The 25,789-nt window shown below is 42.4% G+C and overlaps 1 protein-coding gene across 1 annotated transcript in view; it reads left to right on the top strand.

The window, feature by feature from the left end:
- The window catches only part of NWD2 (NACHT and WD repeat domain containing 2), a 132,118-nt gene that overhangs the window by 38,009 nt on the left and 68,320 nt on the right, over window positions 1-25,789 (top strand). Inside the window, exons 2-3 of the mRNA XM_072125901.1 lie at window positions 8,377-8,465; window positions 14,098-14,214. Of these exons, the coding sequence (XP_071982002.1) occupies window positions 8,377-8,465; window positions 14,098-14,214 (206 nt within the window). The remainder of the gene's footprint in view (window positions 1-8,376; window positions 8,466-14,097; window positions 14,215-25,789) is intronic.

Below are 25,789 nucleotides of genomic sequence, written 5' to 3'. Positions count from 1 at the left end.
TTGCATGCAGCTTTCGGACCTCATTGCTTAAGTTTACAGACATGTAGAGGGACAATGAAGGGATAGAGGCAATGCTTTCTAATGGCAGTTTATGAAAATATAATTAGATTAGGGGGTTTTTGCATGACGGGTTCGCTTTAAAGTGAACCTGTCACTGGGAATGTCATTTTAGTTGGTGACAGGTTCCAGTAGCCTATGCTATACCTTTGTCATTATTCTGAATCATTTCAGTACTTTATAAAGGGGAATTCACATTACTTGGTTCCATGGCAGCACAATGTGGTGAATCCCCCTGAAGGGTGCAGCTGCAGCCTGTGTGTGCCTGTATCAGTCTCTTCCCCTCCTCACTCATTCAGCTCGCTCACTCCTCCCCACTTCCTGTCATGTGCATTGAGCAGGCAGGGTAGGGAAGGGGATGGTGTGGAGTAGAGTAGAGGAATAATGTATGAGGAGATATAAACTACTGAAATGGTTCAGAATGCTGACAAATTCATTTTTAAAATCAGCATAGCATATGCTAATGGAACCTGTCACCAGCTATTTTACAGATTCTCTTTAAGAAACAGGCCATTTTCAGATTTTACATTTCCATTTTTAACTTCCCGTATTACAAAAGTCTTAGCTTTTTCTTATTTTTCCATTTAGAGAGATGTGTGGGGGCTTACTTTCTAGTGGAATCTTTCTATATCCTGTGCAATCTCCTGGGAAGCTAGAAAAATTTCCAAAAATGGTGGAATTGATAGAAAAAAGTTGCACCATTTTATAGTGTGCATTGCAATTACAGCTGTAACTAGACTGTGTAGATGACACCTACCCTATATAATATAGGTCAGCATGATCATGGGGATACCAAATTTATATTTAGCTGTTGGGAGTAAATCATTGATGTGTCGTATGGTCGAACAGTAAAGACCTCGACAACACTACTATTTTGCTGCAACAAAGTCATCATTGAGATGTTGAATCTGTTGCAATTTCAGACTGTTGATTTCTACTTTCAGACCTGCTTCTAGCTGGTTTAATCTTTGCGCCAATATGGTGCACCTGCCTAATTTTTTGGCACATGGACTAATTTAAGCCCATCCGCACTCCCTTTCTCATGCAAGTGGGAAAAGGGGAAAAAAGCCTTCATAAATGTAGCAGAAGGCGTTTTTTGGCATAAATTGCAGAAGAAGTTTGGCCAAAGTGGTTCTATTAATTCCCCCTATTATTTCTAAATACCTCTAAAAAAGAAATTTTTAAGTCACTGTTTTGCAGAATGAAACAACATTTTCAGAAATACTATTTTGAAAACTGTGAATTTTTTTTTTATGGGTCACAAAATGGTGAAAAAGTCCCCCGGGTTACGTACAAGATAGGGTCTGGAGGTTTGTTCTTAAGTTGAATTTGTATGTAAGTCGAAACTGTATATTTTATAATTGTAGATCCAGACAAAAAAAAATTTGGCCCCAGTGCCAATTGCAATTTAAACATTTTTTGCTGTAATGGGACCAAGGATTATCAATAAAGCTTCATTACAGACACCTTACAGCTGTTTATTGCAATCTGGGACTATAGTAAAGCATTCAGAGAGGTCACCAGAGGTCAGAGTGGTCTGTCTGTAACTATGAGTTGTCTGTAAGTCGGGTGTCCTTAAGTAGGGGACCGCCTGTATAGCATTTTGCTTCTGCAACATGTTCATGATTTTTTATGCCTATATATTTTTATGTGTTTTAAGCTAAGAAAGGCGATTTGAGTTTTCTAAAATGTTTTAAAAGATTTTTAAAAGATTTTTTATTTTTTAGTTACTACACGCAATGGGCCCCTGGGGTTTTTGAACCCTAAGGGGTCTGACTCCTTATACTATATACTGTAATGCTGTCATGGGTCGGATGGGCGAACCGTCAGTAAGTCTCTGTGGGAAGAGTCTGTGGACTCCCTGGACCACCGCAGAGGATGATGGTACTAGCCGCAACCCGGGACCGGAGTCTAAGTGGGATGGTCTTGCGGCAGGGTGCCACCAGGTCATTCCACGGGTGCGTCTAGGCCCACGGTGGCAGCCAAGGTAGGGAAGCGGGAAACAGGAATCAAAGGAACGGATCACCGGAGTAGGAACAGCTGGAAGGATCACAGGAGCCGGACACAGGGCAGGACCACGGCTGGATGGCAGGACCTCGGCTGGATGGCAGGACCTCGGCTGGATGGCAGGATATCAGCTGGATGGCAGGACCTCATGATGACCACTGGGATACCGAACTGCCACAGGAATACTGGACTGTCATAGGAGTATGGTAACGCCACAAGAACACAGGAACGCCACAAGAACACGGAAACGCCACAGGAACACAGGAACGCCACAGGAACACAGGTATACAGGAACTCGGAGGAACACTGGAGTACAGACACACGGATGAAACCTGGGAAGACTAGAACACTAGGAAACACAAGAGGGCTTTCACTTCAGGGAACTTACTTGAAGATACAGCAGAGAGTGAAGGGAAGTGCTGGATTATAAGGGTGCGCCGGATTAGCCAGCGCCAATTAGGGGGGCGCTGACCTTTTAAATCCCGAAGAGACGGCACGTGCGCATCCTAGAGACTGCAAGCACCGGGAAGCAGGCTCGCGGACAGGTGAGTCAGAGTGCGGGGACGGAGTGCACCCATGATCGGCAACATTGATTGCAGGAGCATAAGCCCGCGTGCCATGGCACAGCGGAGCACGGGTGCCACTGCGATCTGAGACATGCTATTGTGAATATAGAGCTCTTTTATAAAAGCCCATCCCCAGAAGGCTGTCATAAAGTATAAAAGTATTAATTGTCAGCCATAGAAATCTCCCATAGGCTCCTGGTGAGAACGGAGAACTTATAAAGTCCCTGAGCTCTATGAATTCACTGGGGGAAATTTATTACTGTGTTGCAGGCTCCCACAGTGTAGAGCTGTGCGAAGATGAATCTGTTGGAGTATAAGACTGTTGAGTTCTACTTTTAGATCTGCTTGAGCGCCCCCTCCTTAATTTTTTTGCACGCAGCCAATTTTCTGCCACGCCCCCTTTTTCCATAGACCTCAGGTCTTTCTCAAGGTCACGCTCCCTTTGTCGGAATAGTCGGAAAAAGTGCCAAAATTTGGTCTAAAAGCATTTCTTAATGTGTCGGAAGGCATTTTTATTCTTTGGCATAAATCATTTTTTGGCACAGTAACAATAATGTCAGCTCCGTGCTGACACTGCTTTATAAATTATGGGCCACCACTTGCGGGTAAAAATGTGCTAAACCGTGGTCTTCATAAATGGCCTTCAATTCTTGGCTTAAATTATTGCATCCTATTGCAATATACAAAAGCAAGCAAAAAAAAAAACACTAGTGCTATAAAACAATACCATCACCAACCTTGTAGAACATTTTGCCAGAAGAATATTAAGTTCTTAATATAGCCAGTATCTGTAGGCAGCAAGTGTCCCAGTTACAATGTAACTCTGGTGCCTGAGGTATAGGAGATGAGAAACTTTTACAAAGTATGTGATTGTCACACAGATGACAAACTCTTTTATATGCTCCATTGGGAACAAAATATTAAAAAAAAGTTCTTATTCCCGGATGATATTACATAACACGATTTTACGCAGATGCATCTATGTCATAGAAATGTGGTTGTGTTTAAGTGATTGTAACAGATGTGTGTCCTTCTCTGGTGGAAGATATCCGGAGATGAGTAATGAAACATGCCGAAACCTTCTGTCATTCTGTTGGACTCAGCACTAAAGTTACGACAGTAGTTGTCTCGACATGTCACTTATATTAGCACATTTTAAACCACATAGAAATACATAGTTTGAATGAGTTACAAGAAAAAACAAAAATTTCTTTTCAACTTACCTCTCTGATGTCCCTCCAGACCGGTGCACGAACTATCGGAGTCAGTATTTGGTATCACAAAAGAAGAAGGGTTGTCCAGCATTCAACCAAATCCGTACAGTAATTCGGTAAAGTTAAAATCACATTTTATTCCATACCAAAAAACATTTGCCATGACAAAATAAAGAAAAACTGACGCGTTTCAGATCTAAGGGTTCCTTAATCGTAGTGTGCTTTAAGTTTTTCTTTATTTTGTCACTGCAAATGTTTTTTTAAAAGTATTGCATAAAATGTGATTTTAACTTTACCGAATTACCTTATGGATTTGGCTGAGTGCTCACAACCCTTCCTCCTTTGTGATAGTTTGAATGAGGTTGGCTTTAACTTGGTACATCCCAGCCAGCAGGCCTGCAGTTCTGGCACCATAGGCATGCATTACAGTTTTTGTAAATTCTATAGAAGTGAATATGAGCGATGGAGACAGTATGGCCCTTTATGTAACATTCTATATGTAATTCATATGTGTCCCTATAAAAGATATAGAAATATGGAAAGATATGTGTAGCATTGCCTGCGAGCTATGACCCCCCTTAAAAAAAAAAAAAATCTTCTCCTTACCCTAAACTTTTGTAGTCTTAAATTTTCCCTCTCTGAATATAAATCAAGGACACTGACCGTTCATTAGAAGCAGCAGGAAGACTTATGTTACCTTTATACACTAAATACAGAAGTGTTCAATACTACAATCCGTTCGAACCTGGATTCAAACCACACCCACAGTGCACCAGCAACAATTGCAGATTTTAACTGTTAAGTCGCCATTGGCAATTAAGTTGATGCTGCCGTGTCCACCGCCATTTTGGGGAGGATCAGAGCTCCTCATGATATCATCAGGGAGCCACAATTGTGGAGGGCATCATCGCCAGTATGTAAATGATGACATGCATGTAATCCATTGGGGCTTATTCACTGAGGGTCCAGTGCTGCATTACCTTTGGGTTTTCTGATGTTTCCGGGGATTACGCCACTGGGACAGGGATTTTGGTACATCGTCGCCGGCTTTCATGCAACAAAAATCGGGGGGTGGGCCGTCGGACAATCAGACGGTTACGGACAGAGTGCGGTATTTAACTTAAAAATTATGCACTTACATACACCGGGAAGAAGAAGGTGAACTCGGCGGATCTGAACGGGAAAGCGACACATGCAGGATATCGGGCGTACAATCTTCTTGCATCGCGGCATAGTGCATTGTCTTCATACAATGCACTTTTGGAATCTCCTCCGGACCGGGCAAGTAAATGTACCCCATCGTGTTAAATGTTGCTGGTGGCCTTGCCATTGGTATTTAAGGTGTTGACGCCCGGTATAAGTGCCAGCACCGATTGCAGGCATTACCACCACTCAGCACTTATCATTAGGACAAGCTATATAGACACTTACCTAACAAGTTTTTAATTCTGAAGTTGCAGAAATATGAATTTAGCTCTGGATGTTGATACAGGCTTCAAGTTCAACATAAGTAACGCAGTTTACTGTCCATACAGTGGGTTACAGAGTTCTCATGCCCAATATTGGACTTTTTCTTAAACATTACAGCCACAAACTAATGTATGTTTTTGCTATTTTATGTGAAAGAACAACACAAAGCATCAAGTATTTGTGAAGTGTTTAGATAATTATACCTGCTTTTTCTCATATTTGAAAATGTAAAAAACCCCAAACTTTCAGAGGCAGATGTATTCAGCCCCCTGTACTCAATTCAATGGGGGTTATTATCAAACACTGGTGCTCATTGGTCTCTGGATGTATCCGGCGGGGTCCTGCGCAGTGTTTATCTCAACGCCATATGTAAAAATTTGCCATCCGTATTGAGTGCGCAGATGAGGGGATAGGAACGCCCTGCACTGGCCCACTCTACGCCGGCTGCGCCCATGGCCCGGCTGTCTCTGCGCCATTTACACCACTCCAAGTCCCCCTGACATTAAGGTGGCGGTGCTAGCAGTTAGCTAGCATTTGCAATTGTTTCAGGGCTTCTACGCCCCTGACATGGCACAGATGCCCGGATGAATATCCCCCATTGTGTCTAATTGCCTTCAGAGGTCTCCAATATAGTAAATAAAGTACATCTGTATATCATTTATTATCACATTAACTGCAACTGTTTTGTGAAGGCATCAGAGGTTTGTTAGAGAACATTAGAGAACAAACAGCATCATGAAAACCAAGGAACATAACAGACAACTCATAAAGTTGTGGCAAATTAATATCTCAAGCAGTGAACATCTCCCATAGTACTGCTCAAACCAGCATCTGAGCATGCAAGGAGTATGGCAAGATATGGTTTTCCTCCCCAACTGACAACGCAGACAAGTTTGTGGCTGTAACATTTAAACATAAGCAAATGTTGAAGGGATGTGAATAATTTTGCAACTCACTGTATTTGCATACATTTCTATGTATCTACCGATCGACATAAAAACACACAATGGGGCACATTTACTCGCCCGGTCCTGTCGCGATCCCCGATGTGGACTGTCCAACGAGGATGAAGTCCGGCGCGATTCACCAAGATCGTGCGCCCGATATCCTCCATCTGTCGCTTCTCCGCTGAGGTCTGCCGGAGTTCACCTTCTTCTTCCCGGTGTATGTGAGTGCATGTCTTGTGACACAATTTGAATTTTAAATCCTGCGCTTAGTCCATGCCCCCAATTTGTGTCGCCGATGCGGCGAAAACCCCTGTTAAATGCGGCACAAATCGGAAATGGTTGTGAAACCCGACGGAAATGCGGTCGGCGGACCCTTAGTAAATGTGCCCCTATGTGTTCTCCATAGCAGACACAGTTGTATGACTATTACAGGGTGAGAGGATTCTCTGTATTTCACATATCACTATTATATATAAAATGAAATCTTTTAGCAGCCAGGATATCATTTGCTTTTACATTCAATTACTTTTCCCCTTAAGATATGACACTAATCTCTCCTCATAACATCCTTCATATATTGCTGATTCTTCCGAACGTTGCATTAAAAAAATTCTCCTAATGTCTTTATAATTGTAGACACAGACATTGTACTTGTCATTTTTCCATTCATGGCACTGAGGATGTAGCTGAACATTCGGGCAGATATGGATGCGCTGTAAATGCTTAGCAAATTGCACGACAGCAACGAGCAAAAAATAAGATTTCATTTTGTGGCATGCGATTATTCAAATGAGATAAAAATGCGCTGGCGGGAAACGTTTCTTCCGTGTATCAAAACAGACTTCTCTCTCCAAGAGGATTTTACTTTTCCTTCTAGCAGAAATTGACTTTCTATATGTTAAAGGTAACATTTCAGATCCAAATTGGCTCCCATATAATACAAGTGCTATATAGGAGGCATTATATGAGTCATTAAATGATCAAGAAAAGCAGAGACAGTCATCTGTTTGTGTTTATGCGCCAAATCTGCCTGAAAGTGCAATGAAGGTGAACCGTATTAACTCTCTAGAAAAATCTATAACTTTTTATTTTTCCATGTAAAGAGCTCTGTGATGGCGTGTTTTCTGCATAACAAAAAAAATGATTTCATAGTGATGGTATTTAATATTCCATGCCGTGTACTGGGAAGCGGGAAAAAAAATTACAAATGCAGTGAAATTGGTGAAAAAAAAAAACGCATTTGCACTGTGTAAATCGCACATTGAAATGAATAGGTTAAAACGAGACAGCCTTGGGTCTTCGGAAGACCTGCGGCTGTCAATGCAACCGATCGCCGCCCACCCATGACGTCATGGGGAGCAACGATCTTCACCAAGATGGCGGGGCCCATGCAAATCCAGCAGCACCAACAGCTTTGCTAGCAGCGATAGAGGGGTTAACACCCGGTGTCGTTGCTAGAACAGGGTCGGTGCAAAGACTTACCGGCTATGGAGACGGCACAGCTCGTGAGTCCTCTCCATGCACCTGCACCCGACGTGTGACATACTATTACATCACAGGTCGGTAAGGGGTTAATACATCTCCCCTATATGTTTTGTTTGAACTAGTAATTATTAATTCATGATTAATTAATGATCGGATCCTGAATGTTTGAGACCAATACTTTTATCCTATTTTTATCCTATTGTTTTAAAGGGCATCTACCACCAGGATGAAGAACTGTATGCAAATGAACATACACCAGGATGAAAGAACTGTATGCCTGGGGGGCCCCAGGCTTCATAGGTGTTAATGGAGCCTGGAGCCCCTCAGCCTCATTTGCATATTATCTCTTATCCTGATGGTAGATGTCTTTTAAACTCTGTGGATTTTAACACCAACCAATAAAGGTCAAATCTTTACATTAGTTTTGTCCAACTACAAAAAAAACTCTATTTTGGGTGGGACTGTCCATTGACTACTAATTCTCTGAAATGAATCTATTTAAGTGGGCTCAATCTGAAATCAAAGCTTTAGTTTTTTTAATTTTGTGTTTTTTGGTAAATTTTATAAATAAGTATATTTTTTATTATTTCATGATTTTTGATGAAGATGTTCTCTCTGTATATTGTGCAGATACAGAAGCGGAGAGGAGCGCCCTAAGAGAGCAGGTGTACCCCAAGCTGAGAGAGTTCTGCAGAGAAACCTATGGCATGGAGTTCCAGGTAATATATTTAGCGCACCTAAATTTTGCTATATCTAATTATGTTATTTTAGTCATTTATTTCTGAAACCAGTAACTTCCTTTGTTCTGGATTGTATTTGGAGCAAAGCGGAAAAGAAAGAAAACCTGAGTTATGTTACAAAATGTAAGATGGATAATTATATCCCGAGCTCTATTGATCTCTGCGCGGTATCAACATCAGAGCTGTAACCGTGTATAATAAACAGCCTTGAGATAAGCCGCGGCGGCACGTAATTACACGACTTTTACATGTGATTTTCTATATACACAGGAGACTCGGTAACTAGCTGGTCTTAATGAATGGCAATCATAGATGATGTAGATACATAAGCTGCTTTTCTACCAAACACGACCAATTAGTGGAAGTTAAGCGATGCTTCGTGTTTTTATAGACTTTTTTTACATTTTTGTAATCTAGTGTCTCACTTAAAGGGAACCTGTCAGCAGCAATCAGCCTAATAAACTATTAGCAGTATATTGTCATGCAACTTAACACCATTCAGATCATGTGTCTTTAATGGTGCAATATGGTGGCATCATCCAGAAAATCAACTTTGAAGTGAGATATAAATTGTATGGAGGCAGCGAGGTGGAGAGGTCAGCACAGAGGTCAAGCTCGTAACTCCACAGCACCTCCCCTCTGCTATGAGTGACATCATGCAGCAGACTTCTAGAAAGATCCGGTTAGTGATGTCTCTGGGCAATCAATTACAGTGAAGGGGGCATCGTGAGGCTAAGAGAGCTTGACTTCAGCGTTAATCTCTCCGCCTCCTTGACTTTATACAACCAGTTTACATCTCCTTTCAAGCTTGATGCCACCATACGGAGCCATAAGAGAAACATACTCTTAAAGGTTTGCTTGATAACTTACTGGCAACGGTTTATTAGGTCAAATTCTGCTGACGGGTTCCCTTAAAGGGAACTTGTCACCAGGGACCTCATTTTCACTAAAGACAGGTTGTAGATGCCCTTCACACCTGCAGTGCAAATCTACCTTTCTGCCTTTTATAAGCATTTGTATTACAATATAATTGTGTGTTATAACTTACCTTGCACACTGACAAAATCCTGGGATAGTCACAGGGGCCGGACTTTGGTTTGGATGCATTTCAAAAAACAACACGTGACTTGTCTGTGTTACTCACTCCTCAGATCTTTGTGCTCTTGTACAGCTCCACCTCCTGCTCCTTCTCAGAGGTCACAGCCTGGTGAGATGACATCAGTGGGGGAGGGAGGAGCTGTACAGGAGAACCAAGATAGAGGCAGCCTGCAGCTCAGACAGGTCACATGTTGTTTTTTGAAATGCATCCAAACCAAAGACCAGCTCCTGTGACTACCCCAGGATGATGTTAGGATGCAAGAGTAAGCTATTACAATCTGTCTTTAGTGAAAATGAGGTCCCTGGTGACAGGTTCCCTTTAAATGTCATTTTTTTTCAGAAATCTGAATTACATAGGAAATAATTACATAGGGAATCTGATGTAGACATGGCAGAATGATGGACAGCCATTTGAGCTCAGTCTGTCAAAATGCGTAAAAAAAAACTTCTTTCTGGGTCACTTCTAGAAAAAAAATCATAATTTTGTGATATTTGTAGTTCTAATAACTAAAAAAAAATATTTTACTTCAGGATTGCTGATCGGAAACGGCGGTGATGGGTAAATTGGCGACAGGGTGAGATTTTGGATGTCTAGTGAGGTCTCTCCTATCCCCGCTATAGACACAGTGGTCCACTGCCACTGACAGGGAACCGTGGGACACAGCTCTAGTGTCACAGCTGTCTGGGTGCAAAGCCACAATAGATTTAGTGTGAGTGGGAGCTCTGAGTTCACTGCCTTCACTAACAAAGGTAAGATGGCCCTGCACGCTCAGCAGGAGAGTTGTCCCAATCCTTAGAGCAGAAATCAGACAGTGTCAGCACCTGGAGAGGGGCAACTCTGCTGCTGAGGGTGTGCTGAAAACAGAGGCTATCTTATCTCCATTAGTGAATGCCACTACCCTCTCAGTATGGGATTTCCCTGTCTTTGGATGGCATTAGCTTTCTCCAATCAGCAAAAACATCTCTGGGTGTCACCTCTGACATGTGTGTCCTATGTAGCTATTAATGGTTACATCATCTTCATTATTGAGAGACCTGGATGCCTTTCTGGAGAATTTCTGCAGAAATATCACAGGTGATGGGGGGGGAAACAATAGTTTATTTCTTAAAAGTTGGGCTTGATCGGACGTTTTTTTCCAGCCTTATATACTATGATACTATGATCGGGCACGTGTAATTGATGAGGTCTCCATCAGATGATGGTGAAGCGATGTATCATAGTATCACATCCATGTCTTCATAGACCATTTGTAAATGCAAATACAGAATTTAACTAATTTTTGGGGTACATTAGGTCTTATTTTTGGAGAAACACTGTAATTCTGGTTAAACAAGCTAAGCTCCAGCCACATTTTGATATCGGTCACAAAATTTTGATGGTATGTTGCAACATTTTAGAGCCATCCTTATGCAGTCCAGGGCAAGAAAACTACCATATCCATTGTATGAACAGGAACTCCCTCTTGATCTGACAAGTTATGTGACTTCATATCAATGTGTCTATTAACCACACTTGAAATATAAGTGAATCTGGGTTGTTTCCACATCCTTACAAAAGATCAATGTTTCCCTCTAATAGAGTAAATGTATTCAGTAAACGGAACTAGAAATAACAGGCGTCCAAATCCTTATAATCGTTCCTTCCCTTTACGCTTATCTCTGTGCACAGATGCCCATAGCCAGGAAATGTTTTACTTCTGATAACTTACTAAAGAAAGATATACTTAATACTTTACTAAATATCAAATAATAAAGTGGGTTTGTTCAGGAATGCTTTTCTTAAATGCTAAAATACAATGGGGGGATATTTATTGTTTCTCCTATGCCAGAAAATGACAGATTTGCTCCAAAGAAAACAGTCTTTCTGAACTTTCATTTTCTGAACTTTTGCAACTTTTGAAATACATATATATGTGTGTTTGTGGTCATCTATATCTATCTATATACATAGATATAGGGAGACTATCCATACCTTCTGCCTGCCTTCAATTTTCAGTTTCAGGACCCTTGGTGGACCTGAAATGGTTCTTGTGTGGATATTTATTGAGAGCAGGAACAGATGTGCAACATCCCTGCCAACGCAAGGCAGAGGAGTTGTTGCGAATAAGCCCCTCATATGTGTGTTCTCCTCATGGAGAGTCTGATCAGCTCCTCTGCAGGACACTACACATATAATTAGGTCATTGTGCAGCAGGAGATTCTGCCTGGATAGGCAAGGGTTAAATGTTATTTGTTGTTGTCATCCAATAGTATGCCTCAATGCACTTAATTGTGAACTGGAGTGTGATTGGAGGATGAGACCACCTGACCAGGGATTAACTAAACCCTTAGTCAGGGGAGGAGAGAAAGTTCCAGAAACTTCTGAAGAGAGCAGTTCTCTTCAGGCCTAGCTTCTGACTGAGAAGCACCACATCAGAGCTTGTGCTCTGACAACAGGCCCCTAGGCCTCAGCAGCTCTATAGAGTGTCAGTCCACCTCTAGGGCTAACACTGAACCATTCCAGGATTAAAGCTGAAGCTTCCTACATTGGACACAGCTCCATCCCAGCCTGCCCCTGCATCCAGGCTGGTGAACAGACTCCTGTGGTTCCCTCTCCAAGAGCACTCCCAGTATCCTACCTCTGTAAGGAATCATTGGGCACATTGCCTGCTGTCGCTGTTGGTTCGAATAAAGAACTGTAAGTTATTTTTGCACAACATTGCCTCCGTCTGGTCCCTGCTACGGCTGTATCACCATCAAGGGTGCCCCATCCATCTACCAGCGACACACACTACAGACTCCAAATGCTGCCCCAGGGAGAACCAGTACCTAAGCCTCTACATCATTTCTTGCACACACCACCTGCTGGAGACCTGCCAAACTGTAGGACAGCCCTCCGGTCCCCATACCAAGCACCGTGACATCAGCGCGCCCTAGACCGCAACCGCCAGCCACTCCGGTATTCTGGGCCCCGGCTGCCTCCAGGCCCCAAGAAAAGGCTAGGCCCCGGTGGGGGATGTTGCAGATGTACTAGACTTTCATGGTTGGTTTGGGAAGCCATGGTCCTGGGCTACCACACAAACCGCCTGTATTAGAATCCACTACTGGCTAGATGTTATTCTTATTATTGAATCTCAACTTCTCAATATCCTCCATTCCACACTGTGGAAATCTAAGTACAATGAAGTGTTATATGAAAATGTCCAGCTTCAACGTGTAGTCCGTCTATGTTCTCACATCCTAATCGATTATGGGTATGTTTCCATCCGAATGGGCTGTTTTAGTAATGCAGGGATTTGTTGCCCAATTGGTGTCCATTATTGCATACAATGGGGATCCTAGTGTTGGTGTGAACTTAGCCTTAGCTTGTATATCATTTACTAAGTAATGGTACAGATATGTAAGGTAAACCTTCTTAACCAGGTATGACATGAGTATAATGTTTGTTGTTGTCCTCTCACCAATAATCCATGATCCGTGGTGTTTTTGATGATTAAAACATCAGCTACTCCATATTATAATCTTTCAGCTGTCACCGGCTTTTACATCACTAAACTACCAGCCCCCTCAGGTAGGTAACGTAATGTCCTTTCCAGAATCCTTCTGTTAAGTCAAAACTCAGCCTTTCATCTATGAAAAAATCACCTTCAAGTCATGTGAAAATGAGCTGAGAAGAGTCATGTTTAGAGGCTGGAAGTGGGGCATCACTTTAAATGCGTATATCTTGGACATAGCTATGGCTCTGTAAACCATGCTTTTTATAACAAATTTAAGATACGCAACAATGCGCCACAATTAAGGGGCAACAATGAGACTTGAGCACATAAAAGCGATACATCTGGCCCATAGATCAATGTTTTCAAAGTAAAAGTAAAGTGTTTTTTACTAAAGTGTTACCGGATTCTGACATTCGTTATGTTCAGTTGTATTACCATTTATTTAGCATCCATTATCTTTTAGTAACGGAGTTATATAAGTGGAAATACAGATGGTAGAGTGAACTTAGCCTAACTGGGAGAAATCTATCAATTCTAGACATTTCATACATTACCTGATGGATATAGGAGTTTAATGGGATAATCGCTGGGGACAGTTTCCGTATACTACAATATGTATGTGGACAGTTGTGTTTATTCCACTTCAGTATGCAAATTAGTAAGTTGTACACATTAACATTTGCATATTTTTGATTCCACCTACAGTCTTATATGAAATGTTGGATTATAAGACTTAATTACTATATAATTGGCTTATTACTAAGAAACGGATGATCTCTGCATCTAAATATAATACACAATAATCTAGTCTCTACATTTCTAAATGTAAAAAGCCACAGTAACAATGTTGTGTGTGATTACACCCGCCGGCATTTCCAAAAACTTAGTCATAGAGTGAGTGCAGCTTAATAAATTATAGGATACTACAAAATAAAACACAAATCTTATGCAAGTAATATAGAGTCATGTAGGAGAGTGAAATTGAAGGTTTTTAATAGTTCCGTCTTGGGATACTAATATGTTACATTACATCCTAGGCTATAGACTTGTATTGGGGGATACCAGAAGAAGAGTGGGATAGCCCCGAGCTGCAGAGGACGCGTATGCGGCTGCTGGAGGAGTGTCTGAAGACATCTGCTGGACCATGTTTTGTTGTAAGTGAGCAGTATACTTGTTTCCTACATAATAGCATGGCTTCTGTACTGAGAGAAATGTGCATATTTCCATATCTAATATTAGACGTGATAAGTGGTTTGGTTCTGTAACGTTTTACACTTGCAAATATTATAATATGGTGATTGTAGCGGAAGGATCTGTGTTGGTAGAAACAAGTCAGTGCATTTGCATCTTGAAAGAAATTATATCATATATTATATATATCCTGTAAATGCAAATCCTATAAATGCAAATGTATATTATTATATACTGTATTAGTTACATAGTTGAATATTTATGTGAAATTCGATAATGCTAGTATGCCCTCTCCAGGGCTGGATGATTGTGACTTTGTAGGCTTAAAGGGGCCGGCAAAAAGTGATTTTTATACTATTGAAGCAGCTCAATATTTAAAAGGAACCTGTCATCAGGTTTTGACATTTCAACCTAATGACAGGTTCCCCTAGCATTTTAAAAGGGGTTGGCCACTTTACCTCATGTTTTTTGTAATCTCAGTGTAAATGTGGGAGGGGGGTTATTAGCTAATTTACCAATATACATCTATTAATAGCTCTGCTTTCTTGTAATGTAAAGTGAAGCCTCCGGTCTTTTACCTAATCAAGCAGAGATTCCTGACCATAAAATGGCCACAGATGGAGGGTCATGTGATCTCTATCTGTCCATGAACAATCGCCCTGCCAGGACCTTATGATAGTATTCATGAATATAAGATCAATTTCCTGGCAGGGTGATTGTTCATGGACAGATAGAGATCACATGACCCTCCATCTGCGGCCATTTTATGGACAGGAATGTCTGGCTGGTGTGGTAAAAGACAGGAGGTTTCACTTTACAAATCTAGAAAGCAATGCACAAATGAAGATGATGCGACTTCTCTTCAAAACTCAATGAGAAAGTCAGATAGCAGGAGCTGACAGAGCAAGCTGGAGACCTGCTTCTAGTTATGTAGGCAGATAAGGAAGAGCGGGGAGGTGCATTCTAAAAGACTTAATGGGGCAGATTTACTTACCCGGTCCATTCGCGATCCAGCGGCACGTTCTCTGCGCTGGGTTCAGGTCCGGCCGGGATTCATTAAGGTAGTTCCTCCGCCGTCCACCAGGTGGCGCGGCTGTGCTGAAAAGCATCGGAGCGCGCTGGAGTTCTCCGAGCCAGGCTGAGTGAAGGTAAGCGCAAGCTGCGCAACAGATTTTTCGTTTTAAATGCGGCGGTTTTTCCGAATCCGTCGGGTTTTCGGTCAGCCACGCCCCTCGATTTCCGTTGCGTGCATGCCAGCGCCGATGCGCCACAATCCGATCGCGTGCGGCAAAATCCCGGGGCAATTGAGGGGAAATCGGCGCAAATCGGAAATATTCGGGTAACACGTCGGGAAACCGCAAATCGGGCCCTTAGTAAATGACCCCCAATGATTCAGAGGGTTCACAAGGACCCATATGAAGTATACTATAGATCTACTTTTTCCAGTGAATGGAACTAACAAAGGTTATATAGAAAAAAAAGTTGAGACTTTTTTTTAAAAAATATTATTAGAATTGGTCATTAGGGTAAGATGTCAATGACAGGTTCCCTTTAAGAGAGAAGCAAATGTAGATCAAGACTTGGTAATTTAAGATAACACATCCTGAATTACACTAAACCTGTAATGTAATACTAAGTAATCTAGTGCTTCCCCCCTGGAGAATATGTTTTATTGCTGATTCATCCGGTTCTCTCTCACCCTAGAATATGATTAGATCTTTTTTTTCCATATTTAGAGAAAAAGGAAATGGCAACAAATGGTGTCACAACACAATTGTCTGATATTAGTTACTAAATTATTCCTCCAATTACTTGCAAATCCAGTCTATACAGTTAATTCACATTTGTTGTATCAGAGACTAGACACGTTCTCTACATTGTAACCTCTACTGATTGTCTGTTTTAGTAAATTCTTGTTTCCCCATAAAATGACAATTCTAGAACATCTGTTGTTAGATCTTATTGGGTTATTTATCTGTTAATCCTACTAGAACCTTGGAATAAATTGTCAGCTGGGTGTTACCATTTGGGTAAATTTTAATACCTAGTTGTCAATTAAAACAAAATTAGGAAAGAAGATAACAAAGATGAGAAAAGATAATCCTTTATTGGCTCTTCACAAGGAATGTGAGTATCCAGGGAGACAAGTGAAGAGAACTGATAGGTCCCTCTTTATGTTTAATCTAAAACTTTTACTGGGGTTGTACGGATTGTGAATGCCAATCAAGTCCAAGCAAGCCTAACCTAATGGAGATTTATCCCCAATCTTTCCCCGTTGTACACGGTTGCATGTAGCCTTACAAATGTTACCCATTCAATAACTAAGATAGATCGACACAGTCAAGGCTGTTTACTCTATTTGGAAACCAAAATCTTCGTAGAAGAGGGGTTCAAAATCCATCATGATAAACCAGGGACGCTTACTCATACATCCAGACACTGTGACTGTGGTAATCTTCTTATATTTGTTATCCATGGCCTCCTTTCTTCTAAATCAACTTTTAAAATGATGCTAATGAGCCTGGTGTTACACTGTCTCCCCTTCTGCTCCTTCAGCACTTCCTCCCTCCCTCTGCCTGATGTAATCCCCCTGCAGCACAGGAAGGTTCAGCACACAGTGGGAACTGCCCCTGCAAAGAGTAACAGTGGGGTAATGCCCCCAGAGCCTTTCAGGCTCATTAGGATAATTTTACAAGTTGATTTTAAAAGGAAGGATGGCCTGGATAACAAATATAAGAAGATCACCATAGTCACTGTGTCTGGATCTATGGGTAAGTGTCCCTGGTTTATCAGGTTTGATTTTGATAGTACATTTCCTTTAAGAGAGTAACCTGTATCATAACCAGCCTGATCGTTTTCCATCTACAGTACGTGACAGCAGTCAATAATAAAGAAAGAATGAAAAACACATATTTAAACAAGAAACCAAGAGCTCAACATCCCCCTATCCAAAAAATATTGAAAAAAAAAATATTGTTTGTTCCAGGGGCCTCATATTGTATCATAGGTTTTAATTTTATCCGAAAATTCTGCTGAATAAAATTAATTCATCGTTTCCACATGTTCTACAATATTATCAGATATATTATTTATAAAATTCTGTAATATAAGTTTTCTGGCCATCAAACAACCTTTAAAAATCAATGAATTTGTATATTTGCCCCCTGTGAACCCTGATCTGAATCTTATATACAGGCAGTCCCCGGGTTACATACAAGATAGGGTCTGTAGGTTCTTAAGTTGAATTTGTATGTAAGTCGGAACTGTATATTTTATCATTGTAATCCCAGCCAGAACTTTTTTGGTCTCTGTGACAATTGGATTTTAAAAATGTTGGGTTGTCATAAGAATCAATATTAACACTAAAGCTTCATTACAGACACCTGTGATAACTATTACAGCTGTTTACTGTACAATAAATTACCAATATCCAGAGGTCCGTTTGTAACTAGGGGTCGTTTGTAAGTCGAGTGTTCTTAAGTAGAGGCCATGATGTCCTGTGTTTTGCTTATAGCAGGAAAAGTTTTTAACAAAGGTTGTAGATTGAGATTATAATAATCTGGAGACTTCAATACAAAGATATGGGGTTGTATTTAGAAACAGAGAAAAGGCCAAGTTCTGTAATTTGTTAAGAGGCTTCTAAATAAAGAGCAGATTTATTAGGTTGGCTCCACCGGGTGAGTGGCCATGAAGCCGTATAATGGTGTACCCACCCTGCTTCCAGTATACTAATCCGATAATACAGCCTGAGACAGAGCAGAACTATTGTCACCAGTTATTCCTTGTGGAACACGACAAATTGGCCTACAAGAAATCCACTGTGGTTATGAGCAGCTGCGTTACAGCCGAACCCTAAACACTACAGTCTATAAAAAGACAGCATGAAAACACACCTGAGAGTGTCATCTGAAGAGAACCCGCCACCGAGAGAGATGTCTCTAAATGAGGTCATAAGATGCTCTAGTTAGAAAGGGCCATAAAAGACATCAAATGTAAATCAGCACATTTTAGGGGATATGACTTCATCACTGAATTAAAGACACTGGGACACATTAATCATAGGCTGCTTTTACCGTATGTGCGCCGCCGTATGATGTTCTCCCCCTGGCTCGGCATCAGAACTGGGCATACCTGGGCAAGTGCCTGGGCCCCGGGCTCCTGGGGGGGGGCACATAAGGCTGTACATAAGGAATCCCTGGGGGTGAGCGGTGATGTTTCTAATGAACCAAAAGGGTGTGAGGGGGGCTTTAAATAAAATAACCATGACGGGGCTATTTGGGATGATAAACTAGGGAATATTTTAGGGAACAGGAGACTGTTTTAATTTTTAATGCCCCCACATGAGGTCAACGTAAAGGGGCCCACTGTCACCCAGGGGCCTACTGAGGCTCTGTCGCCCATGGGCCTTCTGAAACCTGGAGCTGACTCTGTTCTCCCCATTGCTGTCACGCGCCGGATGTATCAGGAGCAGAGATACGCTGTGCTGTAGGGGCACATCTACACCAAGACTGACCAGGCACAAGCTATAGGCAGTGTGCACATGCCGGCCCAATGCACAGGCCAGCACTGCTCCCTCCTAACCCAACCGGTCGTGGGCAAAGAAGCCACAACTCCCAACTATTTTCCGGTTGTACAAGATGTGATAAATCACCCTCCACACACACACTTTATTGGAAATGCAATAAAAAAAATTAGTTAAATGAAAACCTCTGGACTTAACTCATCCAGCAGTGCAGTGGACACATTGGAACATATTATCAAAGTATCATAGAACCACAGGGGCAGATTTAGTAATGTGTTTACTACTGCATTTTGTTAGAATTTTACACAATTTTGGGCAGAAAGGGAGCAGGGCGGGCAGAGGGTGGGCAGGATTATTAATGCTGGGCCCGCCCCATTTACTATAGTCTGACTATAGCCGGTGAGATTATAGCAAAAAACTCTGCTAGTTCAGACCTGGTCTACAGGTCGGAACTGGTGGAGTTTGTGCCCGTATCCCTCAAGAGGCCAAAGTCTCATAATGGATACAAGCACAGGAGCCCTGATCATGCTTGATAAAGCCTCGATTGAATTGGGGAAACGTGGCACTACTATGGTGGAATTAAAACTTTCTTCGTTTGAATTTCCGGAGTACTGCTTCGTGCTTGTCTACTATTGAACTTTGGGATCAGTGTCGGACACCCTTGAGACGACCTGCACCCGAACTTTTCTCTGTACACAGTGCCGCTCTACACACTTTTTTTGGAGCCCTGATCGTGTGACTTTGAGGGTGTGGTCATACCCCTTTGATTCCGTTTAGAAGCAGAATCGAAAGAACACGGGAGCGTGATACAAATATTAAAGAATTACATAAAATACTTGATTCACAACTAAAGAACTTAGCATCTGTCTCTTACTTTTTATTATAATAACTGAATATTAAATAGATGTCATCCAACACTGGGCCTAAAGTCATCATTGTAATCCCTGCATCTTATTACCCACACATCAAACAGTAACATATCCTATGAGTTTCCTCTCATCTATCCGTGGTATTAACTCACTATTCCCCTGCAGAGGTGCAAGAGGCAAATATTATATTTTCTGTTAAAACAACAAAATATTCCAGAAAGAATAATGTATCGGTTTCTAGGACAGGGAGGATCCATTGCTATATGTTCTGCAGGGAGCTGGTTAATGAGCCAGATGTCCATTTGCTCAGCGCTGATAGCATAGGCAGATGCAGCTGGGAGGAGGTTGTCAATATAGCTCGGCTTAGTTTGCGTTTTGGTCATATAAAAACATATTTTCTGATGTTTTTTTTCATCTCTGTGAAAAATGTGTTACATTAGAATATAGTTATTAGCAATTTACTGTTCTTCTGTAGTCTGTTTATTTAGCCATTCGTGTAAATTGTATCCTCCACAGAGATCTACACTATGATAAATAGTCACATTTAAGGTTTGCAAGGAAGAAAAGTATTGTAACTACCTTTGCTCTTAGATCAGATGAGGATACATCTTTATCATCTTTATTTGGGCAATATCCTTGGGCTGCCATAAATCACTTATAAAAGTTAGCAGACTTTAAGAAAGTGTGCAGGTTCTACACTTTTTATTTACACCGTATTTAAAGGGAACCTGTCATCAGTGAGGTCATTTTTACCTGAAGGCAGGTTCCAATAGCCTATGGCAGTGATGGCGAACCTTTTAGAGACCGAGTGCCCAAACTCCAAACCAAAGTCCATGTAATCATCGCAAAGTGCCAACACGTCTATTTAGCCTAAAATCACACCATACCCCTCTATAAGAGACATATAACACTGCTACATGATGACCATTACCAGTACAACAAGATAAATACCACCATACTGATAATAAACAGACCACAGAAAGTCCAACATCACCAATTATATCACAAAGCAGGAGCAAATACAGCGGGGAACACTACCCCCATCCACTGAGAATCACTACCCCCATCCAGTGAGGGACACTACCCCGTAGAGTGAGAAACACTACCCCCATACAGTGAGGAACACTACCCCCATCCAGTGAGGAACACTACCCCCATCCAGTGAGGAACACTACCCCCATCCAGTGAGGATCACTACCCCCATCCAGTGAGGAACACTACCCACATCCAGTGAGGAACACTACCCACATCCAGTGAGAAGCACTACCCCCATCCAGTGAGGAACACTACCCCCATCCAGTGAGGAGCACTACCCCCATCCAGTGAGGAACACTACCCCCATCCAGTGAGGAACACTACCCCCATACAGTGAGGAACACTACCCCCATCCAGGGAGGATCACTACCCACATCCAGTGAGGAACACTACCCCCATCCAGTGAGGATCACTACCCCCATCCAGTGAGGAACACTACCCCCATCCAGGGAGGATCACTACCCACATCCAGTGAGGAACACTACCCCCATCCAGTGAGGATCACTACCCCCATCCAGTGAGGATCACTACCACCATACAGTGAGGAACACTACCCACATCCAGTGAGGAGCACTACCCCCATCCAGTGAGGAGCACTACCCCCATCCAGTGAGGAACACTACCCCCATCCAGTGAGGAACACTACCCACATCCAGTGAGGAGCACTACCCCCATCCAGTGAGGAACACTACCCCCATCCAGTGAGGAACACTACCCACATCCAGTGAGGAGCACTACCCCCATCCAGTGAGGAGCACTACCCCCATCCAGTGAGGAACACTACCCCCATCCAGTGAGGAACACTACCCCCATCCATTGAGGAGCACTACCCCCATCCAGTGAGGAACACTACCCCCATCCAGTGAGGAACACTACCCCCATCCAGTGAGGAACACTACCGCCATACAGTGAGGGACACTACCCCCATCCAGTGAGGATCACTACCCCCATCCAGTGAGGAACACTACCCCCATCCAGTGAGGAACACTACCCCCATCCAGTGAGGAACACTACCCCCATCCAGTGAGGAACACTACCCCCATCCAGTGAGGAACACTACCTCCATCCAGTGAGGAACACTAGTGGGAATATGAAGGATTGTTGAATTCGGCAGGGGGTGTGTAGGGTAATGTGTATGTTGTAGGGTGGAGGGTGGGTGCACTGAGCAGCAAATCTACATGCAATCAGGCAGGTGAATTTACCATCAAATCACCACATGACAGATGTCTGTGGCCACACACACATACATATATACATATATATACTGCCCTTGGTCTGGAGCTCTGGGCACTGAGGGCGGTATAGTGCACCCCAGGGTCACTGGCAGCATGGCACAGTGACAGGAGAACTGGATAAGGGGCAGTATACATGTGGCCACAGACATGTGTCATACAGGGCAGTTTGGGACACTAAACAATAAGCACCTACAGTTGTTCAGTGTCCCAAAGCTGCCTGAATGCTGCCTGTGTAATGCACACAGAGCATCTCCTGCCCTCCTGCTGCACTCCTCTGTACTCACTGTGCGCTGCTGCGTGCTCCCGCTGTTCTCTCTCTCTCTCTCTTCATGTTCCCGGGCTGAAGGGGGAAGGGGAGGGAGTGGAGGGGCGGGCACAGACCTGCTGCTGTGTCTCTAGGCAGCACTAATGAGCACAGAGCAGGTCAGACGCAGCCTTCAGTGAAAGAGATCACTGGAGCTCTCGGCAATCGGCAGCTTTTCCTGCCTGCCGGGAGTTCTAATGATTTATATATAGACAGCAGGGGAGATGGTCCGCGTGCCCACAGAGAGGGCTCGGCGTGCCCTCTCTGGCACGCGTGCCATAGGTTCGCCACCACTGGCCTATGGCATGTTCATTTCAAAATTGCTGTTGTAAATGGTTTTTAATTGCTTATTTTACGTTACTTGGTCCCTTGTAAGCAGTACATTTCAGAACCAAAGTGGGTCCACTCAGGACTGTAGAACCACCATAGATCACAAACCACTGAGCTCAGAAACTGCAGAAGCTCAAAAGGATAATAATTTCTTAACTAAATCTCATAAAAAGTATCAATCTTCTCAGATCCTCCTCAACTACAACAAGTTGCCTTCAGAAAGGGGCACATTTATCATTAGCTGACGCTAATTGTTAATTAGTGGGGTAGTTAACTCAACTTCTCCTGCTTTATAACATGCTGCCTGCAGATAGGACACTAAGTATAATTGTAATGGCCCTGCCTTTAGACAAATTTCACTCCTGGAACATTGGATTGCAAATGTCCATAGAACCTGATCACCTCCATGCGCCATCTTCTGTTTATATCTGGTATTGCTGCTGCATTACATCTGCCTGGGAGGGAACTGTTTACATACTGACCAATATTTTACAAATGTTTTTTGATTGTTAATTCCAATTGTAATAAGGTCCCTGGTTGGATGGCTGAACTCTTCGCCCCCAGATAAAGTTCCTAAACACATGCATCGGGCATCTCCATCTTTCTTGCAACCCACCTGTCAGACACATGCCAGAGTGGATGAGGCCTGTACAATCTGTACCAAGTAAATGTGACCCAGTAGAGCACTACTCAGCCACTTAGGTACCAGGGGAATCCAACTGCCCCCAAGTCAATAGGTAAGGCCGCGGTGGCGGGATGTTGCATAATCTGTTGCACCTCTCAAGTGCTATGAGATGCTGTCTGCAGATAGGACACAATGTACAGTCTGTTCAGTCTCCTGCTTTACAACCTGCTGCCTAGTAGTTAGAATGCATTTATAGTTTGTTAGTGCCATTAAATCTAAATCCATCATGATAAACCAGGGACACTTATTCATACATCCAGGCACCGCTACTATGGTAATCTTCTTATATTTGTTATGCATGGCTTCTTAGCTTCTAAAATCAACTTTAAAAATTATGGTAATGAACAAGAAAGGTTCTGAGAGTGTTACCATTGCCTCTTTATGCTGTAGCTTCACAGGCTGTTACAGTGTTCCCCCTCCCACTGTGTGCTGAAACTTCCTCTGCTGCCATGAGATAACAGCAGGCAGAGGGAGGGGGAGGTGCAAGGTGAGACAGTGTGACAGCCCGTGAGGCTGCAGCATGGAGCTCTTGTAGGCCACCAGAGCCATCTGGCTTATTAGCATCATTTTAACAGTTGATTTTAGGAGACCAAAGATAACACATATAAGAAGATTACCACAGTCACTGTGCCTGGATCTATGAGTAAGTGTCCCTGGTTTATCATCATGGATTTTGATTATAGATTTACTGTTAAGCGTGCACATACTATGAAGGGGTTAGCAATGTAGTATGTGAATGTCAGTGAGGAAATTGGTAAAAATGTATTAAGCTTATTAAGCTACTCAGGAGAAATGAGCAGCAGAGTATATAAAGAAATATGTTATGTTATTACTGTGACAAGGCTGTCAGCCAGTGTCATTCTGAGTATCAGGACTTGTTTTGTTGTTCTCCTCTCGGGTTTCCTCGGTTATTATGTGACATGTGCTAGCACTGGAAATGGTAATGTAAGCGCAGGGCAGTACACACAGGCGTTTATTACTTAGTGTAATCTGTTTAGCCTTCAAGGCTCCTCCTGACTGTCCTGATTGACAAATAAAAGCCACTAAACCGAATTCAGAGCTGTTCTTGTCTTTTTCCTTATAGATGTAATTGCAGGTCTTTATCACCCAGGACCAGAATCCTCTGGATGTAGTTATTCATGCAAAGTGCAATAGGTTACTGATGGCTGGTTTTACTGGGATAGAAACAGCTGAGTAATGGTGTGGTCTACTCTAAAAGGCTTTGTGTATGTAAATGAATAGAAATGAATAATGGAAATGCATAGCTTGCTGCGTCTTTTTTCATCTTGTGTTTCCCATGGTATGCAAGGTATGCCGTGCAGACATCGCCAGTATATGTCTATGTATACACTCAGCATATATGCAGGGAGCTTTCCTGGAATGTACACTGAATGTATAGAGAAAATGCAATGTGTACAATTATCAAAAAAAGAAAAAATAGAGTATACAAACTAATACAACTATGGTAAAACACTATAGATTTATTATATGTGCTGTAAAAACATATACCGCTAGTTAATAAAATACAATGGAAAAGAATGCTGGACAGCGACAAACATAAATAATACAAGATGAGGCTTAGCTTAAAGGGGTATTCCGGGAATATGAACGTCTGACACAAAAACCCATGATGATAAAAATAAATGAATACAACAATACTCAATGTCATTAGTGACAAAACGGAACTTAAATAGTTTGATTTTATGATTTACAAAATTTATGGCCTCTCTAAAGTAGGTGGAGTTATCACTAAGATGGCCGCCACTGGAAACTACAAGACCCAAGATCCTTTAGTTCTCAGTAACTCCTCCTACCACTTATGCTCTGCTCCCAGTGATGATGTAACAGGTCTTCTTGCACTGTTACCATAGTAATGAGGTATAACAGTGGCCATACTGGATGCACTGCAACCAACTGACTACAGCCAAACGTAGTGGTGATCACATGACCCTGCCCAGGCAGGTGCAGGACATGTGATGTGGACATGTGACCAGCGGCCATCTTCTGTCCTGTGTCTGCTCCAAGCGGAGGAAATTAACGGACTGATTAAAGGGCCAGTAGCAATTTAATTCTTCATTACAGTCTATGTCACCAGCATTTTCTGCTAAGGGGAGCAAAATTTTAAATAACAACTAATTACACATTAGCTTATATTTTGAGTGCCCACTTGTATATGAATTATGCTGATTTCTGGAATACCCCTTTAATTTATAATGGAGACACAATGAAATAAAAGTAATGGACAAAGTATATCAGATCAAAACCATCTTCCCCCTCTAAGCCCAATAGGTGCCGCACCTTGCAGTGGGCGCTCCAAAGCCTAGCCTTGCCTTTAGCCTGACCTGGCATAGAAGGGCTCCAGCGGCTCCGGCAGCCCCCACTTATCCGCAGGACGGAGTCTCCTGATAGATCCAGCGCATTTAGGGACAGCATTATATGCTGACACACTATGCCCCAGTCTATCATCCATATCCTCCATAGTAATTTCCCATCATCCATTATATGCCAACTATCCCTATCTTCCGTTTGTGCTCTCTGATTCCATCACCATCCTGTTC

The sequence above is a fragment of the Engystomops pustulosus genome, chromosome 1, assembly GCF_040894005.1.
Source record: "Engystomops pustulosus chromosome 1, aEngPut4.maternal, whole genome shotgun sequence".
Lineage (NCBI taxonomy): Eukaryota > Metazoa > Chordata > Amphibia > Anura > Leptodactylidae > Engystomops > Engystomops pustulosus.
The sequence above is the reverse complement of the archived record's forward strand: the minus strand, read 5'-3'. Positions and strand labels throughout refer to the sequence as shown.